The sequence below is a fragment of the Furipterus horrens genome, unplaced genomic scaffold (genome assembly GCF_987537825.1).
Source record: "Furipterus horrens unplaced genomic scaffold, mFurHor1.1.pri manual_scaffold_2, whole genome shotgun sequence".
In the NCBI taxonomy this organism is placed as follows: Eukaryota; Metazoa; Chordata; class Mammalia; order Chiroptera; family Furipteridae; genus Furipterus; species Furipterus horrens.
Window position 1 is genome coordinate 7,931,196 of NW_028327172.1, and position 19,515 is coordinate 7,950,710.

The following is a 19,515-nucleotide window of genomic DNA, read 5'->3' on the forward strand; positions in this document are numbered from 1 at the left end:
GCTAAGAGGACTTGAAACCAGGCTCGTCATCGGAGAAAGGGTTGAGAAGGGCCAGGGCGGCTTTGCCTGGAGAAGACCGGAAGGGGACATGAGAGCTGTCGGCAAGGATTTGGGGGCCTGTCATGTGGCCAAGGAGGCCTGCTTGTTCGCAGCAGCTCCGGAGGGCAAGCTTGGGGCCATGAGGGAAAGTTCTAGCAAGACAGATCCAGCTCAGGGCAAGGCACAGCAGCCCTCCCTAACAATGCGCATCATGGAGGGCCTGACCCCTGCAGAGGCAGCTTCCTGTCACCAACAGGGCCGCCCGGGGTGGGGTGGGGCGGGGGTTGTGCCTTGGTGAGGCCTGACCCATGACTTCCGAGGTTCCTTCCAGCCCGAGACAGAGGCTCCCTGCTCTGGGAACGGTTTCACTCTGGCTGGCAGGTGAGAACATGCTTGTTCCCCTGGATGGCAACATCGCGTGTTGGCGGAGCGCACTGTGTCACTTCTAGTCACAGCATCAGTGCAATTTGCAGTGGCAAGTGTTTGTTTTGCCCGAGATGCAGTTTCAATAGCTGTCTGAGGGCTGCTGGGGGGCTTCGGGGAAGGGGTCAGCTGCCTGAGAGATGAGGGCTTCCGCTCCTGCTGCGGATGATCCCAGGGTCACCGACCCCAGGAGGGGGGCTCCACGCCCCAAACGACACATCCCTTTCTTCAATTGCCTGCAAAAGCTTAAGATGTGAAACAGGGAAGTGATGCTGCTTTGGCTGAAGAGGACTTGTGGGACCAGAGCCTCATGGACTCAGTGTCTACCTCCGTATCGCTTGAGAAATTCCTGGGAACCCTACATGTTCTCAAAAGCGCACAAAGCAAAGCATACAGACTCTGAGCCAGACTGCCTGGGTTTGAATCTGCTATCCCAGTGAGCTTGGACAAGGTAACCTGACCCCTCCGAGCCTCTGTTTCCCCATCTGTAAAATGGGGATAATCATACTGCTTCCTTCGGTGGTTGTTGTGAGGATGAAGTTGTCACCTCGCAGGGAACACCTAGAACACTTGCTTGCCATCAGAATGAGGAAGGGTCTGCTCGTTCACAGAGGAAGGCGCTGGCCTCCAAAAGGATGAGGGTCTTGCCCACAGCCACATGGCTGGCAGTGGCCAGGATAGGGCCTCAGTCTAGTTCTCCTAGAAGCAAACCCAGTGCCCATTCTGCACGCCACAGCATGCTAATTGCTTAAATGGGAGCTCCCTGGGTCTCCGGGGACCCTCCAGAGGAGGGTGCCCACTGGCTTCTGGGATTGACAGGCTCTGTCCTCACGGTCTCTCCAGCTTACGGCAGAGGTTGAAGAGCAGCTTTTGAAAAGGATTTTGTTTGGCAAAGAGACTAGGGAACTCCAGGGAGGTGACCCCTTGGAGAATTGCCCCTTGACCAAGACGGGGGTGCGTGTATGTGTAGAGAAATCCATCCATAGCGCAGCTGCCTATCACAGTAATGTGGCTACCAGGTCATGAGTCTGCTAACACCCCCTCTGAGCCTGCCCCTCCCCCGCTCACAAACCCTCCATGGCTACTACGGCCTGCAGAACACAAGTCCCCTCCCCATTAGGCCTTGCTCTCATTACCAGCCTGGTCCCCACACTTCGTTCCCCATAACCTAGTCAAACCGCTCAGACAACATGCCTGACACTTCTCACCACCTCCTTGCCTTTGCTTTTGCTGTTTCTCTGCCCAGAATGCTCTACCCTCACCTCCCCTCAACCCCCAGACCACACCAAATACCACCTCCTCAGGGAAGCTCTCCCAGATAGCTCCCTACTCCAGCAATCACTTCTTCATTTGTGCTCCCAGAGCCCTCTCTTTACACCTGAGGCAAAACTGATACCAACAGCCCTAGAAATCATACCTATGGACTGAGTGCTGACAACAGTCCCATGGATGGGACGCCATTTCTACCTTCACTTTATAGAGGGGGAAATGGAGACACACTGGTTCAGACACTTGTCCAAGGCCACATGGCAATTAAGAGGCAGAGGCTTGTCAATTGTAATTGTAAAATAAATTTAAAAGGATATAAATATTTTTAAAAATCATGTTTAAAAAAAGAGGCAGAGGCTGTATTCACGCTTGGATCTTTTCTCTTGTATTTTGGAGTCTGGAGCCCAGGTGTCCTGCTGAACACTGGTCCTCGGGCACCTGACATGCTGAAGAATAATTAGCTAGACCCTTGCCTGTCCCCAGTGCCTCATGGCATATTCCCAGTAGATAGTGGTTGGAGAAAGCTCAATCCAAGAATGAAACTTACTTTATTGAAGAGGGAGCTCAGCAAAGGAAGGTGTGGGGTCACCTGCTGTCCCAAACCACACCTCCCCAGATCCTTCCAGCGGGGCAGGGGCAGTTTCCTGCAGAGAGAGCTGGAAGAAGTGCAGGCCCGCTTCCCAGAAGACACACTTGCCCATTTCCTTACCACAGCCTTGAGTCTTGGGGCCCTGGTGACAAACCCTGTGGAATTCTGGCCATCACTCTCTCCATTAGCCCCCTTCCCCCACCTTGGAAGCCTGGAGTTTAAAGGTGGAGGCCTCCCATTTTGCCAGAGTACTTTGGCAAATGCATTCCTCTGCTCAGGGAAGGGAAGGGCAGGACCAGTTCTTTGGTGTCTGGGTCAGAGCTCCCAGGTGACAGGAGCTTCCTGGGGGTAAGGCTGTAGACTCAGGACAAGAGGAAATTTAGTGGGCCTGACAGATAGATGGGGGAAGGGGACAGGTATGTATGGCCTTTTCCCACAGCTGGGAGGCTGAGGAAATTGGGAAGGGAGAGGGGGCCCAAGCAGGATTCTAGGGAGAGCAGGTAGTGATCCAGGTGCCCAGGGCCCTGGAGTGGTGGTAGTAGGAGGGAGCCCTGTGGGCTTGAGAGCTGGAGATGACCTCTGGGGGCAGAGGCCCGCCTCCCGGGGCCCCACATCAAAGCAAGGGAGACTGGGGAACGGGGACCAGACAGCTATTGTCAACTCTTAATTACCATCATCACGGGCACCAAAAAGCCCACGCAGGCTCCTCGGTAAATAAACAGCATCTCCTTGACTTGAGGACACATCCCACTGCACACATAGTTACAAAGAGCACGCGTGATCAGTGCCGTTCTCACTCGACTCCCCCACGTAATCCTTTCTGGCCAAGTTATGCTTTCTTACGTTTGGTTTGGGCTCATGTTTACAACCACCTGCGAGAAGGCTGAGAAGGGGTTTAATCTGCGTCGCAGGGGAGAAAACCGTGGTTATGTGACTTGTCCAAAGCCACACAGCCAGCAAGAGGCAGGATTTACATAGAAACATGGAATTTTCCTCCCAGGGCAGATCCATGAAGATTTCCATTCCTGGAGCATGGGACCCCTGAGCTCTTGGAATGGAAGCTGCTGGGTGGCCCCTGTGAGCATTTAGGAGATGGAACCACACACTCAAGGGCTGGGGGTTGGGAGGGCAGGGTGTGCAGAGGCCAGCTGGTGGGCTTTCAGCCCAAAGAAAGCTGGGCTCCAAGGGGTAAGAGCTGATCAGAGGGTTCCCAAGACTTCCTCTCTGACTCTATATGAGGCTGTTAGGTCTTGGCCAGACGCTTAAGGGGATCTGTAAGTGCCTATAGGACAGATGTCCTCTGAGGAATTGTAAGAGCTGACAATAATCCTGTGGGGAAACTCAGCTAGAGTTGTGGCTCAGAGTGTGGGGGTGGAGGGGCGTGAAAAGCGTGCTGAGCGGGAAGGCCTAGTACAAGCAGTGGCTATTTTAGAGAGATTTGAAGGGCCTATGAAGCCTGGCTGAGCTTGGGGTCACACTGGCTGCTTCTCCATGTGCAGATGTCAAGTTTAGGGGGTGGTACAGATCCCATGGGCTCACACAGGGCCCATGCAGGGAGAGACCAGGAGAGATGTCAACCAGCACAATTCTCCCGCTTTACAGATGAGGAAACCGAGGCACAGGGAGGGGAAGAGCCTTCCCAGGGTCAGCGGGTCTGGCAGAGCTGCCAGTAGAACTTGGGGCTCAGAGCTCCCAGTGTGGGGGCCAGATAGAAGATAGGGTGGCTGTTCTAGGGGCTCTGGGGTGAAGGGAGGGTGGCTGACCCTGGCCAGTGAGGGTCTGACCTGTGCATGTCCTCTCCAGGGGCGCCCACCCGCGATGTCCTGCTGGTTTCCGCCATCATCACCGTCAGCCTTAGCGTCACTGTCATCCTCTGCGGCCTCTGCCACTGGTGTCAGCGCAAACTGGTGAGGCTCCTGAGGGCCCTGCGGGCGGCGCCTGGCCCTGCATCCCGCACCCCATAATCACAGGCTCGTGAACGCTCTCAAGGGCGCGTGCAGATGACCCACCTGCCCACAGAGTCAGGCACACTAGCGTAGGAATTCACACCCCACGTGCGCACTGCATTTGCGGGGGGCGGAGGGGGGGTTTGGCGGGTGGCCCCGTGTGTCTGTGTGTACACCTAGAGCTACACAGCTAGGGCCATTCGTGGATAGACATGGATCTCCCGGGCATTCTCGTGCGCAAGGCCACGCACATGCCCCACCTCCCGCAGAAAGAGCCGCAGGCGCACGCCCGCAGACTGAGAATCCAAGCCCCCCTCCACCCGCTATCCCCTCCCACCAAGCGCTGGGCGTGGCCAAGCCAGGTAACCTGGCCAATGAAGCGGCGGCGCCCACCCCGCCCCGCCCCCAGCGCCTGAACATTCATCCTGGTTCTCCAGGTTTGTACAAGCACAAACGGCTTCTTTTCATCTTTAACGAGGGCTGAGGAATTAATGAGCAGGATTGGGCCATCAATAAGTAACGAGGCCGTCAGAAGGGACATTCATCGCCCAGGGCGCCGAGAGGGAGCTGGGCTGGGCCGAGCCGCCCTCCCGCAGCCCGCAGCCCAGCTCCCGGAGGGTGGCCGCCTCAGGAGACCCTCACGCATTCCCTGTCCTGCGCCCCCAGCCCAGAAGTGCGGTGGGGACTTCGGGGAAATGCAGGGGGACACCCCCGGAGGTGGGCCGGGAGGCGTCCCACGTATGGGATCTTTCCCGGGGTTGGTTGTAGAAGGGTCGCTGGGAACCCCATTCTCTCCCAGCCCATGCACAGACGGGCCTTAAGGACAAGGAGGGAGGGCTGTGGTGGTGGGCACTGTGTAGGCGGGGGCTTCATGCCCCACTCCTATGGAAGAGAAAGGGCAAATAACCATAGGGAGCACGCAGCCTGCTTCCTTTGGGAAAGGCTAACTCCAGAATTGGAATGTGACTCTCCATCCAGAGATGCACAGCTTCAGGCTGTTGCTTCCGGTGGGGAGCAGCCATGGAGACGGCCAGCCCTGCCCCATGTAGGAGTGTGTGTGAGTGTTTGCAGGAGGGCTGCTCCCTGCATGCAGGTGGAGCCAGGCTGGCTGCCCTGCATTGTTCCTGGATCTCCTGTGGCTGCGGCTGTCTCAGAATTTCGGGGAGGTGGAGGGTGGGGCTTGGCCACGTGCCTGTGTATGCTTGTGTCCTCAGAGGCTGTGGGAGTGGCTGAGCACACGCTGCAGCCCTGTAGGACTAGTTGGGCCCGTTAGGGTGTCTGTATTGGGAGGCAGGTGGAGGTGTAGGAGCAGGTGTTGCTGGTGACCTTGAGTGGGGGGGTCTTTGTGCTGAGTGTGCCGACTTTGAGGGTATTGGTGCAGTCGTGTGTGTCTGTTCGTCCTGCACGGTAGGATGTGGACAGTCTCATCAGATCCCTGAGTGAGCTGATGCAGAGGTCCGTCCCATTGTCCCAGCTGAGTGCTGCAGTGTGTGCGTGTGTGTGCATGCATGCGTGCGTGTGTGTGTGCATGTGTGTGTGTGTGTTTGTGTGTGTGTGTGTGTGGAGAACCTCACCCCACCCCCACTCACCTGGGGACAGGACTTCAGAGAGAACAGCTTTTGTAGCAGGTGGGCAGCTGAGAGAGGCAGAGCCTTCCCTGGCCTCAGCCCCTCCTCCCAGCCTGAGGAGCTTCCCCAGGGGTCCGGACCACAGTCTGTCCTTTTCGACTTGCTCCTCAGAGCTGCCCAAGCCCTCAACCCTGTTACTACCCCTCCCCTCCCCTCTGACCCCCCCCCCCCAGGTTGCAGAAGCCAGGGAGCTTTTGCACAGACTATCTCTGTGCACGGTGGAAGGGGCTTTTAAATGCCCTCTGCACAGTGGCTGGGATCTCCTTGCCTGCCTGTCCCCTCAGCAGCAGTGACGTGATACCCTGAGAGCCCAGATCCCATTTCCAAACATTAATAACTTCCTTAATCTCCAGCTGGCTTTTTCCGTATCAGCCATCCAACCCCCTCCCTGCCGGGCAGGCTGGTGATATGGGTTCCTTTGTAGCCCCTTGGACCCCACCCCCCCACCTGGGGTTCCTGTCCTTGCCCCATTAACTACCCCCTATTCCCCAAATCAAGCCCTGCCCCTATTCCTGCCACCCAGAGCACCCCAGTTCCTGCTGCAGCGATAGTTGCAGCCTGAGGGGAAGGCTCTGTGACCTGTGGGAAGAGAAGGCATAGCCCTGGGTGAACTGGGGACCAGCCCACCCTGGCCATGCCTGGCCTCGGGCAAGGACAGCTGACCAGCCTTAGAAGGGGGTGCTTGGGGCAAGTTCCCTGCCAAGAGTAGGAAGAAAGAGGAAAGGAGGTGAGGGGTGGTTGGGGGCCCTCAACAGGGGTCACTCCAAGAAGGGCCCTTGGCCACCATGGAATTGTTCTAGGCTCTGATTATCCCAGTTGGAACCAGGAATTGTTTGGGATTAAACTTTTGGGTAATAATGGGAGAGAGCTGCGGAAGGGCAGCTTCTGTGGACCCAGAGGATCCAGCAGCTCTGTTTGTTAACTCTTCTTCTTTTTCTTCTTTCTTTTTAGATTTTATTTATTTATTTTTAGAGAGAGGGAAAGGGAGGGAGAAAGAGAGGGAGAGAAACATCAGTGTGTGGTTGCCTCTCACACACCCCCAACTGGGGACTTGGCCCACAACCCAGGCACGTGCCCTGACTGGGAATCGAACCTGCAGCCCTTTAGTTCGCAGGCTGGTGCTCAATCCACTGAGCCACACCAGTCAGGGCTGCTTGTTAACTCTTAATGTTCTGGCTCAGAGGCAACAGCCTTGGTGCTTGGACCACAGGGTGTGTGGGACGCTAGAGGGAAGCTTTCGGTTGATGGTTTTGAGAACCAGCTTCCATGCCAAGTACTAGAGGCCACCCAGTTCCCGTGATTGAGGGTGACGTCCCCAGGGATGGGAGCTGAAGTAAATAAGGAGTGAAATAATATCTTTGGTGAGAAGCTTGAAGCATGAGTGTCCTGGGCTCATCCCATGACACCACAACATTTCAGACAGAAGGCAGAGGAGGCCAGAGAGGGCCAGGGACTGAACCAAGTCAACATGGGCAGTGCTGGGACCAGGATCCGGGGGTCCCTGAGACTCAGGGCTGCGGAAGGTGGGGTGAGGGCCCACTCCCGACTCCACACACACCCTTTAGGGAAGCTCCGCTGCCACTGTCCCTAAACAGGTGGCCCCCCGTCCAGGAAGGGGCTGCAGCTGGCAGGAGCACCAGGGAGCACGGCCGTGCAGCTTTTCTTTTGCTTCAGGGAGGATGGAATAATTGCCTGCTGTGGCTGTGGTGCCAGGACTGGATGTCGGGGAATGTGCGTGTGTGTGTGCCCACTGGGCTGCAGCAGGCCAGTGCCCAGGGGGCGGGGGTCTGTGGGGGCAGCCCCAGCCCCCGCACAACCCCTGTTCCCCCACCACCCACACCAGCCCTGGGCCGGGCCCAGGCCTGTGGCCCATGGGTGCACTGAGGATGCTTGGTGGCAGCCAGGAATGTTAATGGTGCCAGGCTCTGCATGAGCTAAATTTAGAAACCCAAACCAAGGTGAATGGTGCTCACCTTCCGGGCAGCAGGCCCGGTCGCCGCTGCAGCCGTGGCCCTTCTTCTAGCCGGGGACCTGGCATGCCCACCCAGTTCTGCCCTGCCCCTCTCCTCCCCCGACTCATGTTGGCATGAGGAAGTCTGAAGGGCTGTCCCCAGCCTCAGAGTCAGGGGGCAACCTGTCTCCCTAAGGCTGCCTTCCCGCAAGGGACAGTGCTCAGGCGCTGCTCTGCCTCCCAGCCCCAGGGTGTGAGGACCCCAGGGAGCCACAGACAGTGAGGGACACAGCCTGGACAGGACCGGGCACAGGCTCTGTCCCCGCCCCCGTGGCTCACGTCACTGGCGGCCACTGGCCGCAGCCAAGTTTGCCCTGCAGGATGCCACCCCCACCATCTGGGGGCAGTGACATGGCCAGTGTGACGTGGCCAGTGTGACGTGGCCAGGCGCCTGAGAGCCATCTGTCTGTGGCAGAGGGAGATATGTTTCTGGGAGCCTGGCCAGAGCCCCAGGAGACAGGAGGACAGGAGAGGCCCCATCCCTGGGGTCAGGGATGGAGTGCAGGTTGGGGATGGGGGGGCGGGGAGCAGGTCTTAGGGCCCAATGAAACCCAGAAGCTGCCAACCAAAGAGCCTGTAACAGTGGAGTTGACACCCTTCAGCATGATGCCCTCTCACCTTGGCCCCTGACCTTGTTGCCAAGGCTGGGCTCCAGTGGGAACCCTTTCTGGGGAGGCAGTGGGGCTGCAGCCCTTGTCCCAGGAGTGACGTGGTGCTATCTCCGTAGGGCAAACGCTACAAGAACTCCTTGGAGACGGTGGGCACGCCAGACTCAGGGCGTGGGCGCAGTGAGAAGAAGGCCATCAAGTAGGTGCCAGCCTTGGGGTTTGGGATGAGGGTGCACAGGCAGCCCAGGTGGGAGGGGCCCCTGTCTCTCCCCAGATCTGGCCACACACACACCTCAGTCCCCCTCACATCCTCCTGCCTTGCTCTCCCCAACCCCCCCACCTCAGGGTGACTCCAAGGGCTCCACCTTCTCTGCCTGTGCCCCCCAGACCCTCACAATGTTCCAGGGCCCCCAACCCCACTTTCTGGCTGCCTCCTCCCTTGGCCCTGGTTGCTGGTGCCTCCCTCCGAGCCTTACATCACACACACCATGCCCAGCCCCCCCCCAGCTCCCCTAAAGGGTGCTCTTTTCTTGGACCCCATCATTGTTCTCATGGTGACCTGGAGGGGTGCAACCCAGTGATGGGCTGCTCAGGGGAAGCTTTAAGGGGCAAACTCTCCCCTCCCCCATACGCCCCATCCCCACCGAATGTCTTGCTGCCTCTGAGTCTCCTGGGTTTCCCCATTTTGCTCTAAGAGGCCTTTCAAGTACGCAGGTCTGCCTTCCACTGTGGACCCCCTGGGCCAGCCCACTGCTGAGGTCGCTGGGAGACACCAGGAGAAGCCACCCGACCCCATGCTGGGCATGGGGGGCTCTCTCTAGAGGGCTCTGTGCCCTCTGACCCATGGCCTTGACATCTTCCCCTGCTGAGCCCAGGCCTTCACTGGGAGGCTGTCAGGCTGAGGAAGGGCCGAGGGCCCCTCCATCTTAGCCTGCCAGCTACGGGACAAGCTCCCCCAGCCTGCCCTGGCCCCCCTCCCGCACCTGCCTAGTCCTCCTCTTCCCTGCCCTTCCCTTGCCCGTCTTTCTCCCTTTCTCTCTTCCTCCTTCCCTTCTTCCTCTCCCCTGTTCCCCAGGCCTTCCCTCTCTGTCCCTCCTCACCCCCGCCTCTCTTTTCATCTCTTGCTCTGACCCTGCCTGGGGCCTCCCCAGAAGCTGCCAGTGTGTGTCTGTGGAGGGCAGGTTAGTGGAGGGGGTGGGCCAGACCAAGGCTGGGGGTGGGAGGGAGGCTCTGCAGGAGGCCACGGGAAGCCTTTGAAGCTGGGTTCAGTTGCATACTCTCCAGTCTTCAAAGCCAGAGCTGGCAGGTCTGCGGAACTGTGGCAAAGCCCAGCTCCAGGCTTTCCGAAGGCGGAGGGGCCATGTGGGAGGAGGGCCCAGCCCAGCCAGCACCTGTGCCGCCTTCAGGGCAGGCGCCTGGGTTTGCAGCCGTGGTCTGGGCCAGGGCATCTGTCTCTGCCGAGTGAACATAACCTTCCTGGACAGGGGAGTGTGTGGCAGGACCAGAAGTCCTAGAAAGGGCCCGCGAGAGGAGATGGGATTCCCCGCAAGGGGTTGGGTGGGCAGCGGGGCTGGCAGAGGCCCGGTAGGCTGGGCCAGCACCCAGGAGGGCTCTCTGAGACAAAGTGAGGGCAATAGTGGGCTGTTCCCCGCCTCTCTGCAGCCCACGCCCACTCCACCCTGCTGAGCTGGCAGACCCTTGCCCCAGGAGAAGGAAGCCACTGTCTCTACACGTCCCCAGATGCCTAGGCCTTTGCCTCTTGCCAGGGCCCAAAGCCAGGGGGCGGCAGGAGGCAGGCCTTAGCCACTGTGCAAAGCTTCCCAGGGCTCATGACCTCCGTTAAAGGGATTGGCTTGTCCGGGGGTCTGGGAAGGTGCATCCATTAGCAGTGCTTCCCAGACTGTGTTCCTCAGAGCACCCGCGCCCTGGGAGTGCATAGTTATTCTCCACGTCAAGGCTTTCACGACCAACTCAGTTTGGGAAACACTGCACACTATATTCATTGGCACCTTAAAGGCTCTGAGAAGTCCTGCATTAGAGCGACCAGCGTTTCACAAACTTTTTTAAAGATCCTCTTTTCCAGTACTGCAGCAGGCAACCTGGGGGGCCTTCAAGCTCCTTAGAACACAGGACGGGAGGAAGGCCTGGCAGTGACGACCCTGAGGGGATCTTTCTCTCCAGGACCTAGGGTGGCTGGCCCTTGATTTTGGCCATCTGAAGGGGGTAAGGGGAGGGAGGCCTTCCAACTGCTCCATCTCTCTCTTGCCCTCGAGAAGGGGGACCAAAGGACATCTCTGGTGAGAACAGGGTCTTCCGTCCAGGGGACTTCCCCAGGGATGGGCCTCCTGCTGCTGAGGGTCTGCCCTGCCTCTCTTACTTTTGGTCCCCACTGCCCGTGAGCTGGCTTAGGGTTTTGGCCTTGAACCCTGGTCACAGGGTCCCTGTGAGGCATTTCCAATGTGTGCTATGGACAGAGACTCTGTCCACACCAGGGAGGCCCAAGGGGACCTGTGGTGGCAGCTCAGCTTCTCTCTGTCTTTCTGTACTTTGTTGTCTGAGACTGAGAACTGAGGTCAAGGTCAAACCTGTTTTTGGCTCCTGGGGTTTCCAGGCCATGCCTTCTGGCAGCTGAGACTTCTGCTGCCTTCCTCCCATGGATACCCCCACATTCTCTGTGCTTCCAGCATGTCTGCTCCCACAGGACATATCAAGAAGCAGAAGGGGGTCGGGAGACAGGGGCAGACGCTCCATTCCAGGCCAGGTTCCCCAGCCAGATACGTGCCAAGGGCCCGAGGCTGAGTCTGCCTATTATCCCTCAGGGAAGGGCAGGCCCCAGACACAGGCCCCAGTGCAGAGGACCTGAAGGGCCCCTGTCCCACCCTCAGCAAGGTCGGAGGCCTGGAGATGCTTCCCTTTTCTGGGGGCGGGGGCGGGTGGGTGACCCAACCATCACATTTGCAATGAGCAAAAGGTCTCCAGCTCAGCCGAGATCTCACCCATCTCCTGTGCAGGCTGCATCCCAGCCTTTGCCAAGGAGGGAGAGAGCAGAAGAGGCTGGGGGACCTCAGGCCAATGGGAGGCAGAGAAAGAAAGATGGGCAGGGAGCTCGGCCTGCCCCAGGAGCTGCCCAGCGGAGGTGGATGGAGGCGGGAGAACGTCAGGTTCCAGAACTTCGGCCCCCACGCCGCCATGGGATAAATGGTGGCTTAGCAGTTCCAGCCCGCCTCCTGGTGTGACAGGCGGGGAGACTGAGGCCAGAGCAGATGGGACCCAGGAAGTTGGCAGCAGGGTCTGATCTACCTTTCAGCTCTTTCAAGCCAGAGACCAGCACCCTCTCCTCTCATTCTCCACTGCATCCCATGGGGCCTTCTCCCCAGACCCTCTCCCCTCTCCCCTCCTCTCTCACCATCTTTCTCTCCCACCAGCTTCCCAGGGTGCAAGACTCCAGGCACCCTCCTGCAGCTTGCCTCCTCTCTGCATGGGCTCCTCCCGCCCTTGAGTGCGTGTGTGTGCACATGTGTGTGCCTGTGCCTGTGCGAGGGAGCCCGCCTGCCTCTCTTCCTCCCGCAGGAGCCGATCCCGGCCCGTCCTGCCCTCTGAGTGCCCAGACTGGCCCCCCTGCCCCCAGGACTGGCAGTTCTTGTTTCTCCTTGTATCTCCCTGTTTTCTCCCCTCTCTCTCTGCCCCTCCAGCGATCTAGACAGAGACTTTTGGAATAACAATGAGAGCACAGTGCAGCAGAAATGGAGCTCCTACCCTCCCAAGGAGTTTATTCTAAACATTTCACCCTACGCCCCTTATGGCGACCCACGACTGTCCCTCAAGTGAGTGACTTTACCTGGTTTGATCATACGTACTGAGTATCGAGTTCCCGCGCACGCCCTCCTCCCTTCCCAGCCCCTCATTTCTCTTCCTCCTGCTCCCCTCCCTCACTTCCCTTCCCCTGCACCCCATGGGCAGGCTGACCATGGAGACGAGCAACCCCTCCTGCCCCCTCGCCTGCCGGCCCCTCTCCTGTCCCCACCCCCAGGGCCAGCCACACAGGAGAGCCCCCTGGCTGCCACACCGGCCCCCAGCTGGTCCCCACGCCCCGCCCCCTCTGTGCAGTCAGGATGGGGTTGCCCGTTTTGGTCCCTCCCTCCCGGTGTGGCTCAGCTTTCCTCCCTGCTGTGTGGTGCTGCCCTGCTGCTCCGTGGCGGTGGTGGTGGTGGTCTGGTCGTCGGTCGGTTGTGGAGGTGGTGGCGGTGATGGTGGTGGTGCTGATGAACTCTGACTAACTCGGCTTTCTCTCTTTCCCTGCCTGGGGGCCTCCTGGCCTGGACAGCCCGCTCTTCCTCCGTCGTTAACCCTTCGTTGTCCTGTGGGATAGAGTTGGAGGTGGCTGCCCACCCCCCACCCCCGCCGCCCTTCCCCGGCGGTGGGGAGGGGCCCCCTCCGTTGTCGTGGTGCGTTGTTCTCCAACCCCAGCCCGCTGGTCCCCCTCTCTCCTCTCTGCAGGCTCTGCTGTTAACCCATTTGCAGTGCTGATGTCTCTCTCTCTCTCTCTGTCTGTCTCTTGTCTGTCTGTCTCTCTCCTCCTCCTCTCTCACTGTCTCTTTCTTCCTTTTATCTGTTATTGTTTTTTCTCCTCTTCCACCCCCCCCCACCCCCACGTGTGTCCTGCCCTCTCTCCCCCACCGCCACCCCCGGTGCCCCTCTGGCCTGGCTGCCTCGTGCGTGCCTCCAGTGGCACCCTCCTGTCCGGCGCCAAAGTGGCCGCCGCAGCAGGGCTGGCGGTGGAGCGGGAAGGCCGGCTGGGGGAGAAGCCGGCACCGGTGCCACCACCCGGAGAGGACGCCTTGAGAAGCGGCGGCAAGGCGGGGAGAGGCCGCTGGCGGACGGTGCAGAGCCACCTGGCCGCAGGGAAGCTCAACTTGTCCAAGTGAGTGATGGCCCCATGGCCGCCAGAGCCATGAGCTCAGGCCTGTCCCTGCCAGGGTGGACAGCGGGACCCCTGGCATGCCCGCTGCTGCCCCCAGAGGTGCCGTCCTCGGCCCCTGGCTCATTCCATCCCTTCATGAGACCCCCATCGTCCTTGCCATCCAGCACAGCTAACAGCCATCCAGTGTCACATCTCAGCCTCCGGCTGCGGCCCCCATCAATCTCTTCCTTGGCCCGATGACCAGGTCATGTCATTTTCTACCCCCAGGCAGCTTCATTTCAGCCCTTGGGTCATCCCATCCTCTTTGATTGGCTGCCCATATCAGCCCTTGGTCACCCCTTCACAGGCAGCAGGCTGTTCAGCCCCTGGACCATCCCATCCTTGGAGAGCTGGCCCACTCTTCAGCCTGTGTTTTATGCCACTCATCTGCCACCAGGCTGTCCCTCTTACAGCCAGCAGATGGCTCTAGACCCAGAGGTTGAGCCCTGCCATTTCTGACCATCAGGTGACTCCACTGACTCGTCTCAGTCTTCCTTACACCATAACACCATCTGTTACCAGCCCCACCATGAGCGACCGGGCCGTCCCCATTATGGGTTCATCCTCATCTCAGCCATGCCCACTGGCTGTCCCCATCTTGGTCAGTTGTTGGGATGATATGTCTGCAGAGGTTGGGTTGTGGAGCCCCAGCTAGCTTCTCTTTTCTGACAAGGGGGTCTGGATGTCAGACAGAATTGCCATTTCCTCTTTAATGGCCATCTGAGCTTCTCAGACACAGTCAGCCCCTCTCTGGCAATGGAGGTAGGGCTGGGCCCTCCTCTCAGCAGAGAGTATGCTCCCCGCTTCCCGGCCATGGGGAAGCCTTATTCTCGTCTTGGCTTTTGGAGCCTTCTGTTTTCCCCCAGGCTCAAAATCCTTTGAACCATGACCCTCTCACCCATTGGGACATAGTTTCCCGTTTCAGCTGTTAGAACTGCCTTGTTCCCGGCTCACTCACGGGCCAGCCTCTCACTGAGAAGGCCAGCAGCACGGACCTCTACGTAGCTCCTGGGCTATCCTGTTTTCCCAGTTCCGGTCCCTCCTGGTTCTCTTCCCAAGGCCTGGGATTTCTGCCATTGGGACCGCTGAGGCCCACTGTGCTAAGGTCACATTTGCTTTTTTGGCCTGAAGGAACACAGGCCGATTTTGCCCCTGACATCAGTCCTCAGGGGAGTCTGGAGGGAAGCCGCACCCTCCCTCTGAAAGGCAGGCCCAGCCCCCACCCGCCCCAGGCTGCTCCGACCACAGACTCCGGGCTGGATGAAGCCTCCATGCCATCCCCTGGCTTAAGGCCTAGGGGAACCAATTTTAGTGTCCTGTGACTGAGAGGTTGTAAACTGGACTAATTTTGGATATGATAGGAAACCAAAATGAGGTCAGCAGAGAGGAGGAGGCGGCCAGGTGCTGTCCTCCTGTTGCCTCTGCCTGCCCCTGAGAGCCGTAGGCCTACCTGGCCAGCCAGGCCTAGGCCGGGCCCTGGCAGGAGCCCTGATTCCAAACCTAAGCCAGGAAAGGCTGCTGCCCTGCCCGAGACCCCGGCAAAAGCCATGTTTTGCTTCTCTCTCTCTCTCTCTCTTTCTCTCTCTCTCTTTTTCTCTCTTTCTCTCTTTGCTCTTCTCTGACTTTCTCTCCCTCTTATACTCTCTCTCTCTCTCTCAGCCCACAGGGGCAGCCTAACTGTTGTCCTTTGGTTCCCAGGGTAGGCTCAGGGTGGGAGCAGAGCTGAGGTCTGGTTGCAGTGGTGAAAGCGGCTCCAAGGGCCCTGGGGCCCCTCCCTCGGGCAGCTCAGAGGTACATGGTCATCCCGTGGCCCCAGACCAGAAACTGGCACGCTTTCTCTGTAAAGGGCCAGGCAGGAAATAGGCTTTGCAAGTCACATAGTCTCTCTTACAATAGCTCAGTGCTGCCATTGTAGCCCCAAAGCAGCCATAGACGGAGGTACAGGCAACCCTTGGAGACATTTCCAGTTCCATTCTAGACCACGCAATAAAGCGAAGGTCGTAATGAACAAGTCACACGACATTTTTGGGGTGTCCCAGTGCATTTAACAGTTACATTTTCACTATACCGTAGTCTGTTATGTCTAAAAAGAATGTACATACCTTAATTAAAATACTTGGTGGCTAAAAAAAAAAACTGGCACTGATAGACTTGCTCGACCCAGGCTGTCACAAGCCTGCAATTTATAAAAACAAAAAAACCCACAATATCTGCAAAGCACAGTAAAGCAAAGCTCAATAAAACAAGATATGCCTGTAAATTAATGACAGTGGCTGTGTTCCAGTAAAACTTTATTTAAAAAAACAAGTGGCCAACCCCTGCCCTAGACCACTGGTTCTGGAGACAGAGGGAAGGGACAGAGGAAGAGGATGGGACCTCTGAGGCTCCGGCCATGCCTATGGGATGAGCTAAAATCTCTAGCCAGGGCACGAAGCAGGCAGGCTTCCATCTCCTGAGACATTTGCAGCCACGACTGGCACAGGAGTGGTGATTGTACCGTGCCTCCCTGGGTCTGGCCTCATTCGGTCCCCATGACCAGCCTGTGACAGAGGCAGCTCGGATTATTTTCCCCTCCCATCTCACAGACGAAGAAACTGGGAGGTGAACTCACTTTTCCAAAGTCACAACATTAAGAAGTGGCAGAGATGGGGTTTGAACCTGCGTCTCTGACCTCATGCTGCCTCTGATCAGCCATGTCCTGTCTCTTGTCTGTCCTTGCCCTCTACCCCATCCCAGTGTTTTTCTGAGATGCCTCGGGCCCATGAAGTACCCTCTTTCGAATGCATAGAGGACAGGGCAGTCACCCTGTTTTCCATCAGAACTGGGCAAAGTGGCCAGACAGGTGGTTCCTGGGGCTCCCACCTCGTCTGCTCCTTTCCCGGGGTCCCTTTTCTGACTAGCAGTCATTCCCAAAGATACCAAGAGGAGACACTTGACCTCAGAAGCAGTAACCCTGGAAGGAGGGTGAAGATCTGCACCACAGCTTGAATCCTGAGGTCACCCTGGCCACAGGGCACAGGTCTGGGAGCCCAAGGACACTCCCAGCCTCTGTGGACAAAGCACAAGAACTGCCACCTTCCCCTGATTCACCACGCATTACTAGGCCAGCACTGCACTGGCCTGGATTTCCTCGTGTCTCCAAAGGCCAGGAGAACTTAGAACACAGAGGCAGATTTTCCTGAGGTCCCTCAGTGAGACGGAGGGAGGGGACAGCCACAGCTCCATCCACCCCGTCTCATTCCAACATGACAGGCAGCCGCAGGGCCTTGGGGGCCCGCCTTCGCCACGCAGCAGCCTCTGAAGCTTCCGGGGCCCACTCAGACCAGCCGAGAGGTCTGCTCAGACAGGAGGTACCCGGGCATTAAGCTGAACCAAAGCCAGAGGGGAGGGGCTGGGCGAGGCCAACCTGGGGGCCTCAGGGTGGGCTCGGGGCTTTATGGCCTCCTGGGTGAGGTGGCAGCGGCGACAGCAGCAGCGACACCTGTGATGGAGGCCTGGCGAGGTCCGGCACAACACGCCCTGCACGCGGGCCTCCTAGTCCTGGCTCTAGGCTTCTTTCTTCTCCACTGTGATCCCTTCACCTGCTTCTCCTTTCTCTCCTCTCCTCCACCCACCCCAAGTTTCGAGGACTCCACCCTGTCCACGGCCACTACCCTTGAGTCTATCCCCAGCTCCACGGGAGAGCCGAAATGCCAGCGACCCCGCACTCTGACGCGGCAGCAGAGCCTGCAGCAGCCGCTGAGCGAGCACCAGCGGGGCCGGCAGCCCAGCCAGCCCACCACCAGCCAGAGCCTGGGCCAGCTGCAGGCCCACACGGCCTCAGCGCCCGGCCCCAACCCCCGGGCCTATGGCAGGGGCCAGGCTCGGCAGGGCGCCTCGGCCGGCTCCAAGTACCGGGCGGCCGCGGGCCGCAGCCGCTCCAACCCGGGCAGCTGGGACCACGTGGTGGGGCAGATTCGAAACCGAGGCTTGGACATGAAATCCTTCCTGTAAGTCCCCCCCTTGAGCCAGCTGGCCCCCCCACCTCCCCGACCCAGCCTCTTTCCCTCACATCTCCTTGGGAACTGCTGGCCCTCCATTTCCAGGGCAGGGTGCCAAGCAGACTCAGCCACCCCCTCTCCAGTCTCTTGTGGCTTATGGTTCAAGCCTGAAGCCCCCCCGTGGAAGGATTCATATCTGAGCCACCCCTCTGAGGACCCTGGTGTCTCAGGGCTCAGAGAAGCACCCCCACCCCACCCCCAATAATCAGTGGAGGCACTAGAGAAGCTGCTGACATCCCAGATCTGTCTCCTCTTCCGGACTAGTCCCAGGCTGCTCATGGCCTCCCTGCCAGCCTCCCCCTCTCCCCTGTGACCCCTTTCTTCCCCTCCTCCCAAACCTGATCTCCTTCCACTCGCCTCCCAGGCCCTGCCTCCTCCCCTCCAGTTTACTTCTTCCCTGTAACTCCACTCTGCTCACCTCCCTGCCCCAAACTTTCTCCCTCCTTCTCACTTCTCCATCCCTGCCATGGGCCCTGTCCTCTGCCTCTCTGGCGTTCTGTAGCCAGCCACCTGTCCTCCGCTCCTATCCTGGCCCCTGAAATGACCCACCCCCTGAGGACAAATCTCAGATGTTTCTCCCAAAGCTTTAGAGAATGTTGTTTCTATATCAGAGTCTTTTTTCGAGTGTCCGGATCTGAGAAGTAACAATATACCATCGGTATCTGACCTTAGCCACTCTGCCAGCCACATGCTCCTCTGCCCTACCTAGGGCCCCCACCCCCACCTGGAGCACCCTGTCCCTGGCATCCCTCTGGGCACCTGTGCTCCCTCTCAGAGCCCAGGCAGGTCTGGTCCTCCGTCCCTGCAATCACCGCCTTCTTGGGTCTAACGCGACCTTCCTTCCAGGCTCTGGGGATCATTCCCCTCGCCCAGGTCTTTACTGGGAGCGCTTTTCCCGAGCAGGAGACCAGCACCCCAAGCCTGGGAGACGACAAGGGGAGGAGGAAGGAGAAGGCCAAGCTCAAGGCCTCCGCTCATTGGCAAGATGTGGGGATTCTGAAGGCAAGCAGGTCCCTCAGGGCTTTCTGCCTCTCTGGCTGGATCCCAGCCCAAATTTCCAGGGCAGCCGGGAGTGCTGCCCCCGGCAGAGGCATCCACCAGAAGAGGCTCCACCGTGGCATCTTCCCACACTCATGCAAGTGACTGGTGGCCCCAGCCTGGCGGGACAGGCCGCCTGTGACTCTGCTTGGCAACTCCAGGCCGCACATCCATTGGGGCTCTTCGGCACCCCACCTGGGACTTCCTGACCCAGGATCCCACCTCTCTCTGGAACATTCCGCCAGCTTAGCATCTTCCCCTGGGACCCTCTTGAGATGCTTTCATGCCTATCCCATCTGAGACAGAGAATCCCTCTCCCTTGGTCGGATGAGAGACCCAACGCTGGATGTGCTCCACAGAGCACCCAGGAAGTGCCTGTGAGCTCAGATGGTGGAGGGGTAGCCGCCACTTTTCATCCCTGGAAAATGCAGGTGAGCCTGCAGTTGCCCGGCAGTTCTCTGAGAGTGCTCCGTGCTAAAGATGTCACCCAGGGACCCTCGGGCATGAGACGAGATGCCCGGCAGAGCCTCCTGGTTTCCAGGTTGCGGTTTGTTTTCAGACAGGCGCCGTGGCACTGGCTTGGAAGAGGACAGCACTGAGAGCCAGCCCGGCCCTGCACGCTTGTGCAGCCCCACCTGCAGTCCCTCACAGTGGGGGTCAGCCAGTGGTGGGAAGAGCAGGTGTGAATATTTTAGGCTTTGCGCAACACATGGAGTCTTGATCCCATTTAAAAATGTGCACACCTTTCTTGGCTTGGGGGCTGTGCAAACATAGGCCGCCAGCTGTAGTTTGCCGACCCCTGAGCCCTGCCTTACAGTTCAGATTCTGAGGCCTTTCTGAGGCCCAGGTAGAGGATCAGGGTGAGGAGGCTAGCCAGGGCCAGCTCCCCAGAATCCCACTCCCTCTCTCAGGGAGGGAGGCATTTCTCTTGCTTAATGGGAGTGACAGCCCAATACCACCAGCT

General features: G+C 58.8%; 1 protein-coding gene across 2 annotated transcripts in view; it reads left to right on the forward strand.

The window, feature by feature from the left end:
- SYT7 (synaptotagmin 7) overlaps positions 1 to 19,515 on the forward strand; it is a 64,691-nt gene that overhangs the window by 26,818 nt on the left and 18,358 nt on the right. Inside the window, exons 2-6 of one of the 2 annotated variants that reach the window (XM_090260587.1) lie at positions 4,124 to 4,227; positions 8,633 to 8,712; positions 12,206 to 12,337; positions 13,240 to 13,434; positions 17,094 to 17,462. In XM_090260587.1, the coding sequence (XP_090116713.1) occupies positions 4,124 to 4,227; positions 8,633 to 8,712; positions 12,206 to 12,337; positions 13,240 to 13,434; positions 17,094 to 17,462 (880 nt within the window). The remainder of the gene's footprint in view (positions 1 to 4,123; positions 4,228 to 8,632; positions 8,713 to 12,205; positions 12,338 to 13,239; positions 13,435 to 17,093; positions 17,463 to 19,515) is intronic. The other variant, XM_090260595.1, reaches the window with a different exon arrangement.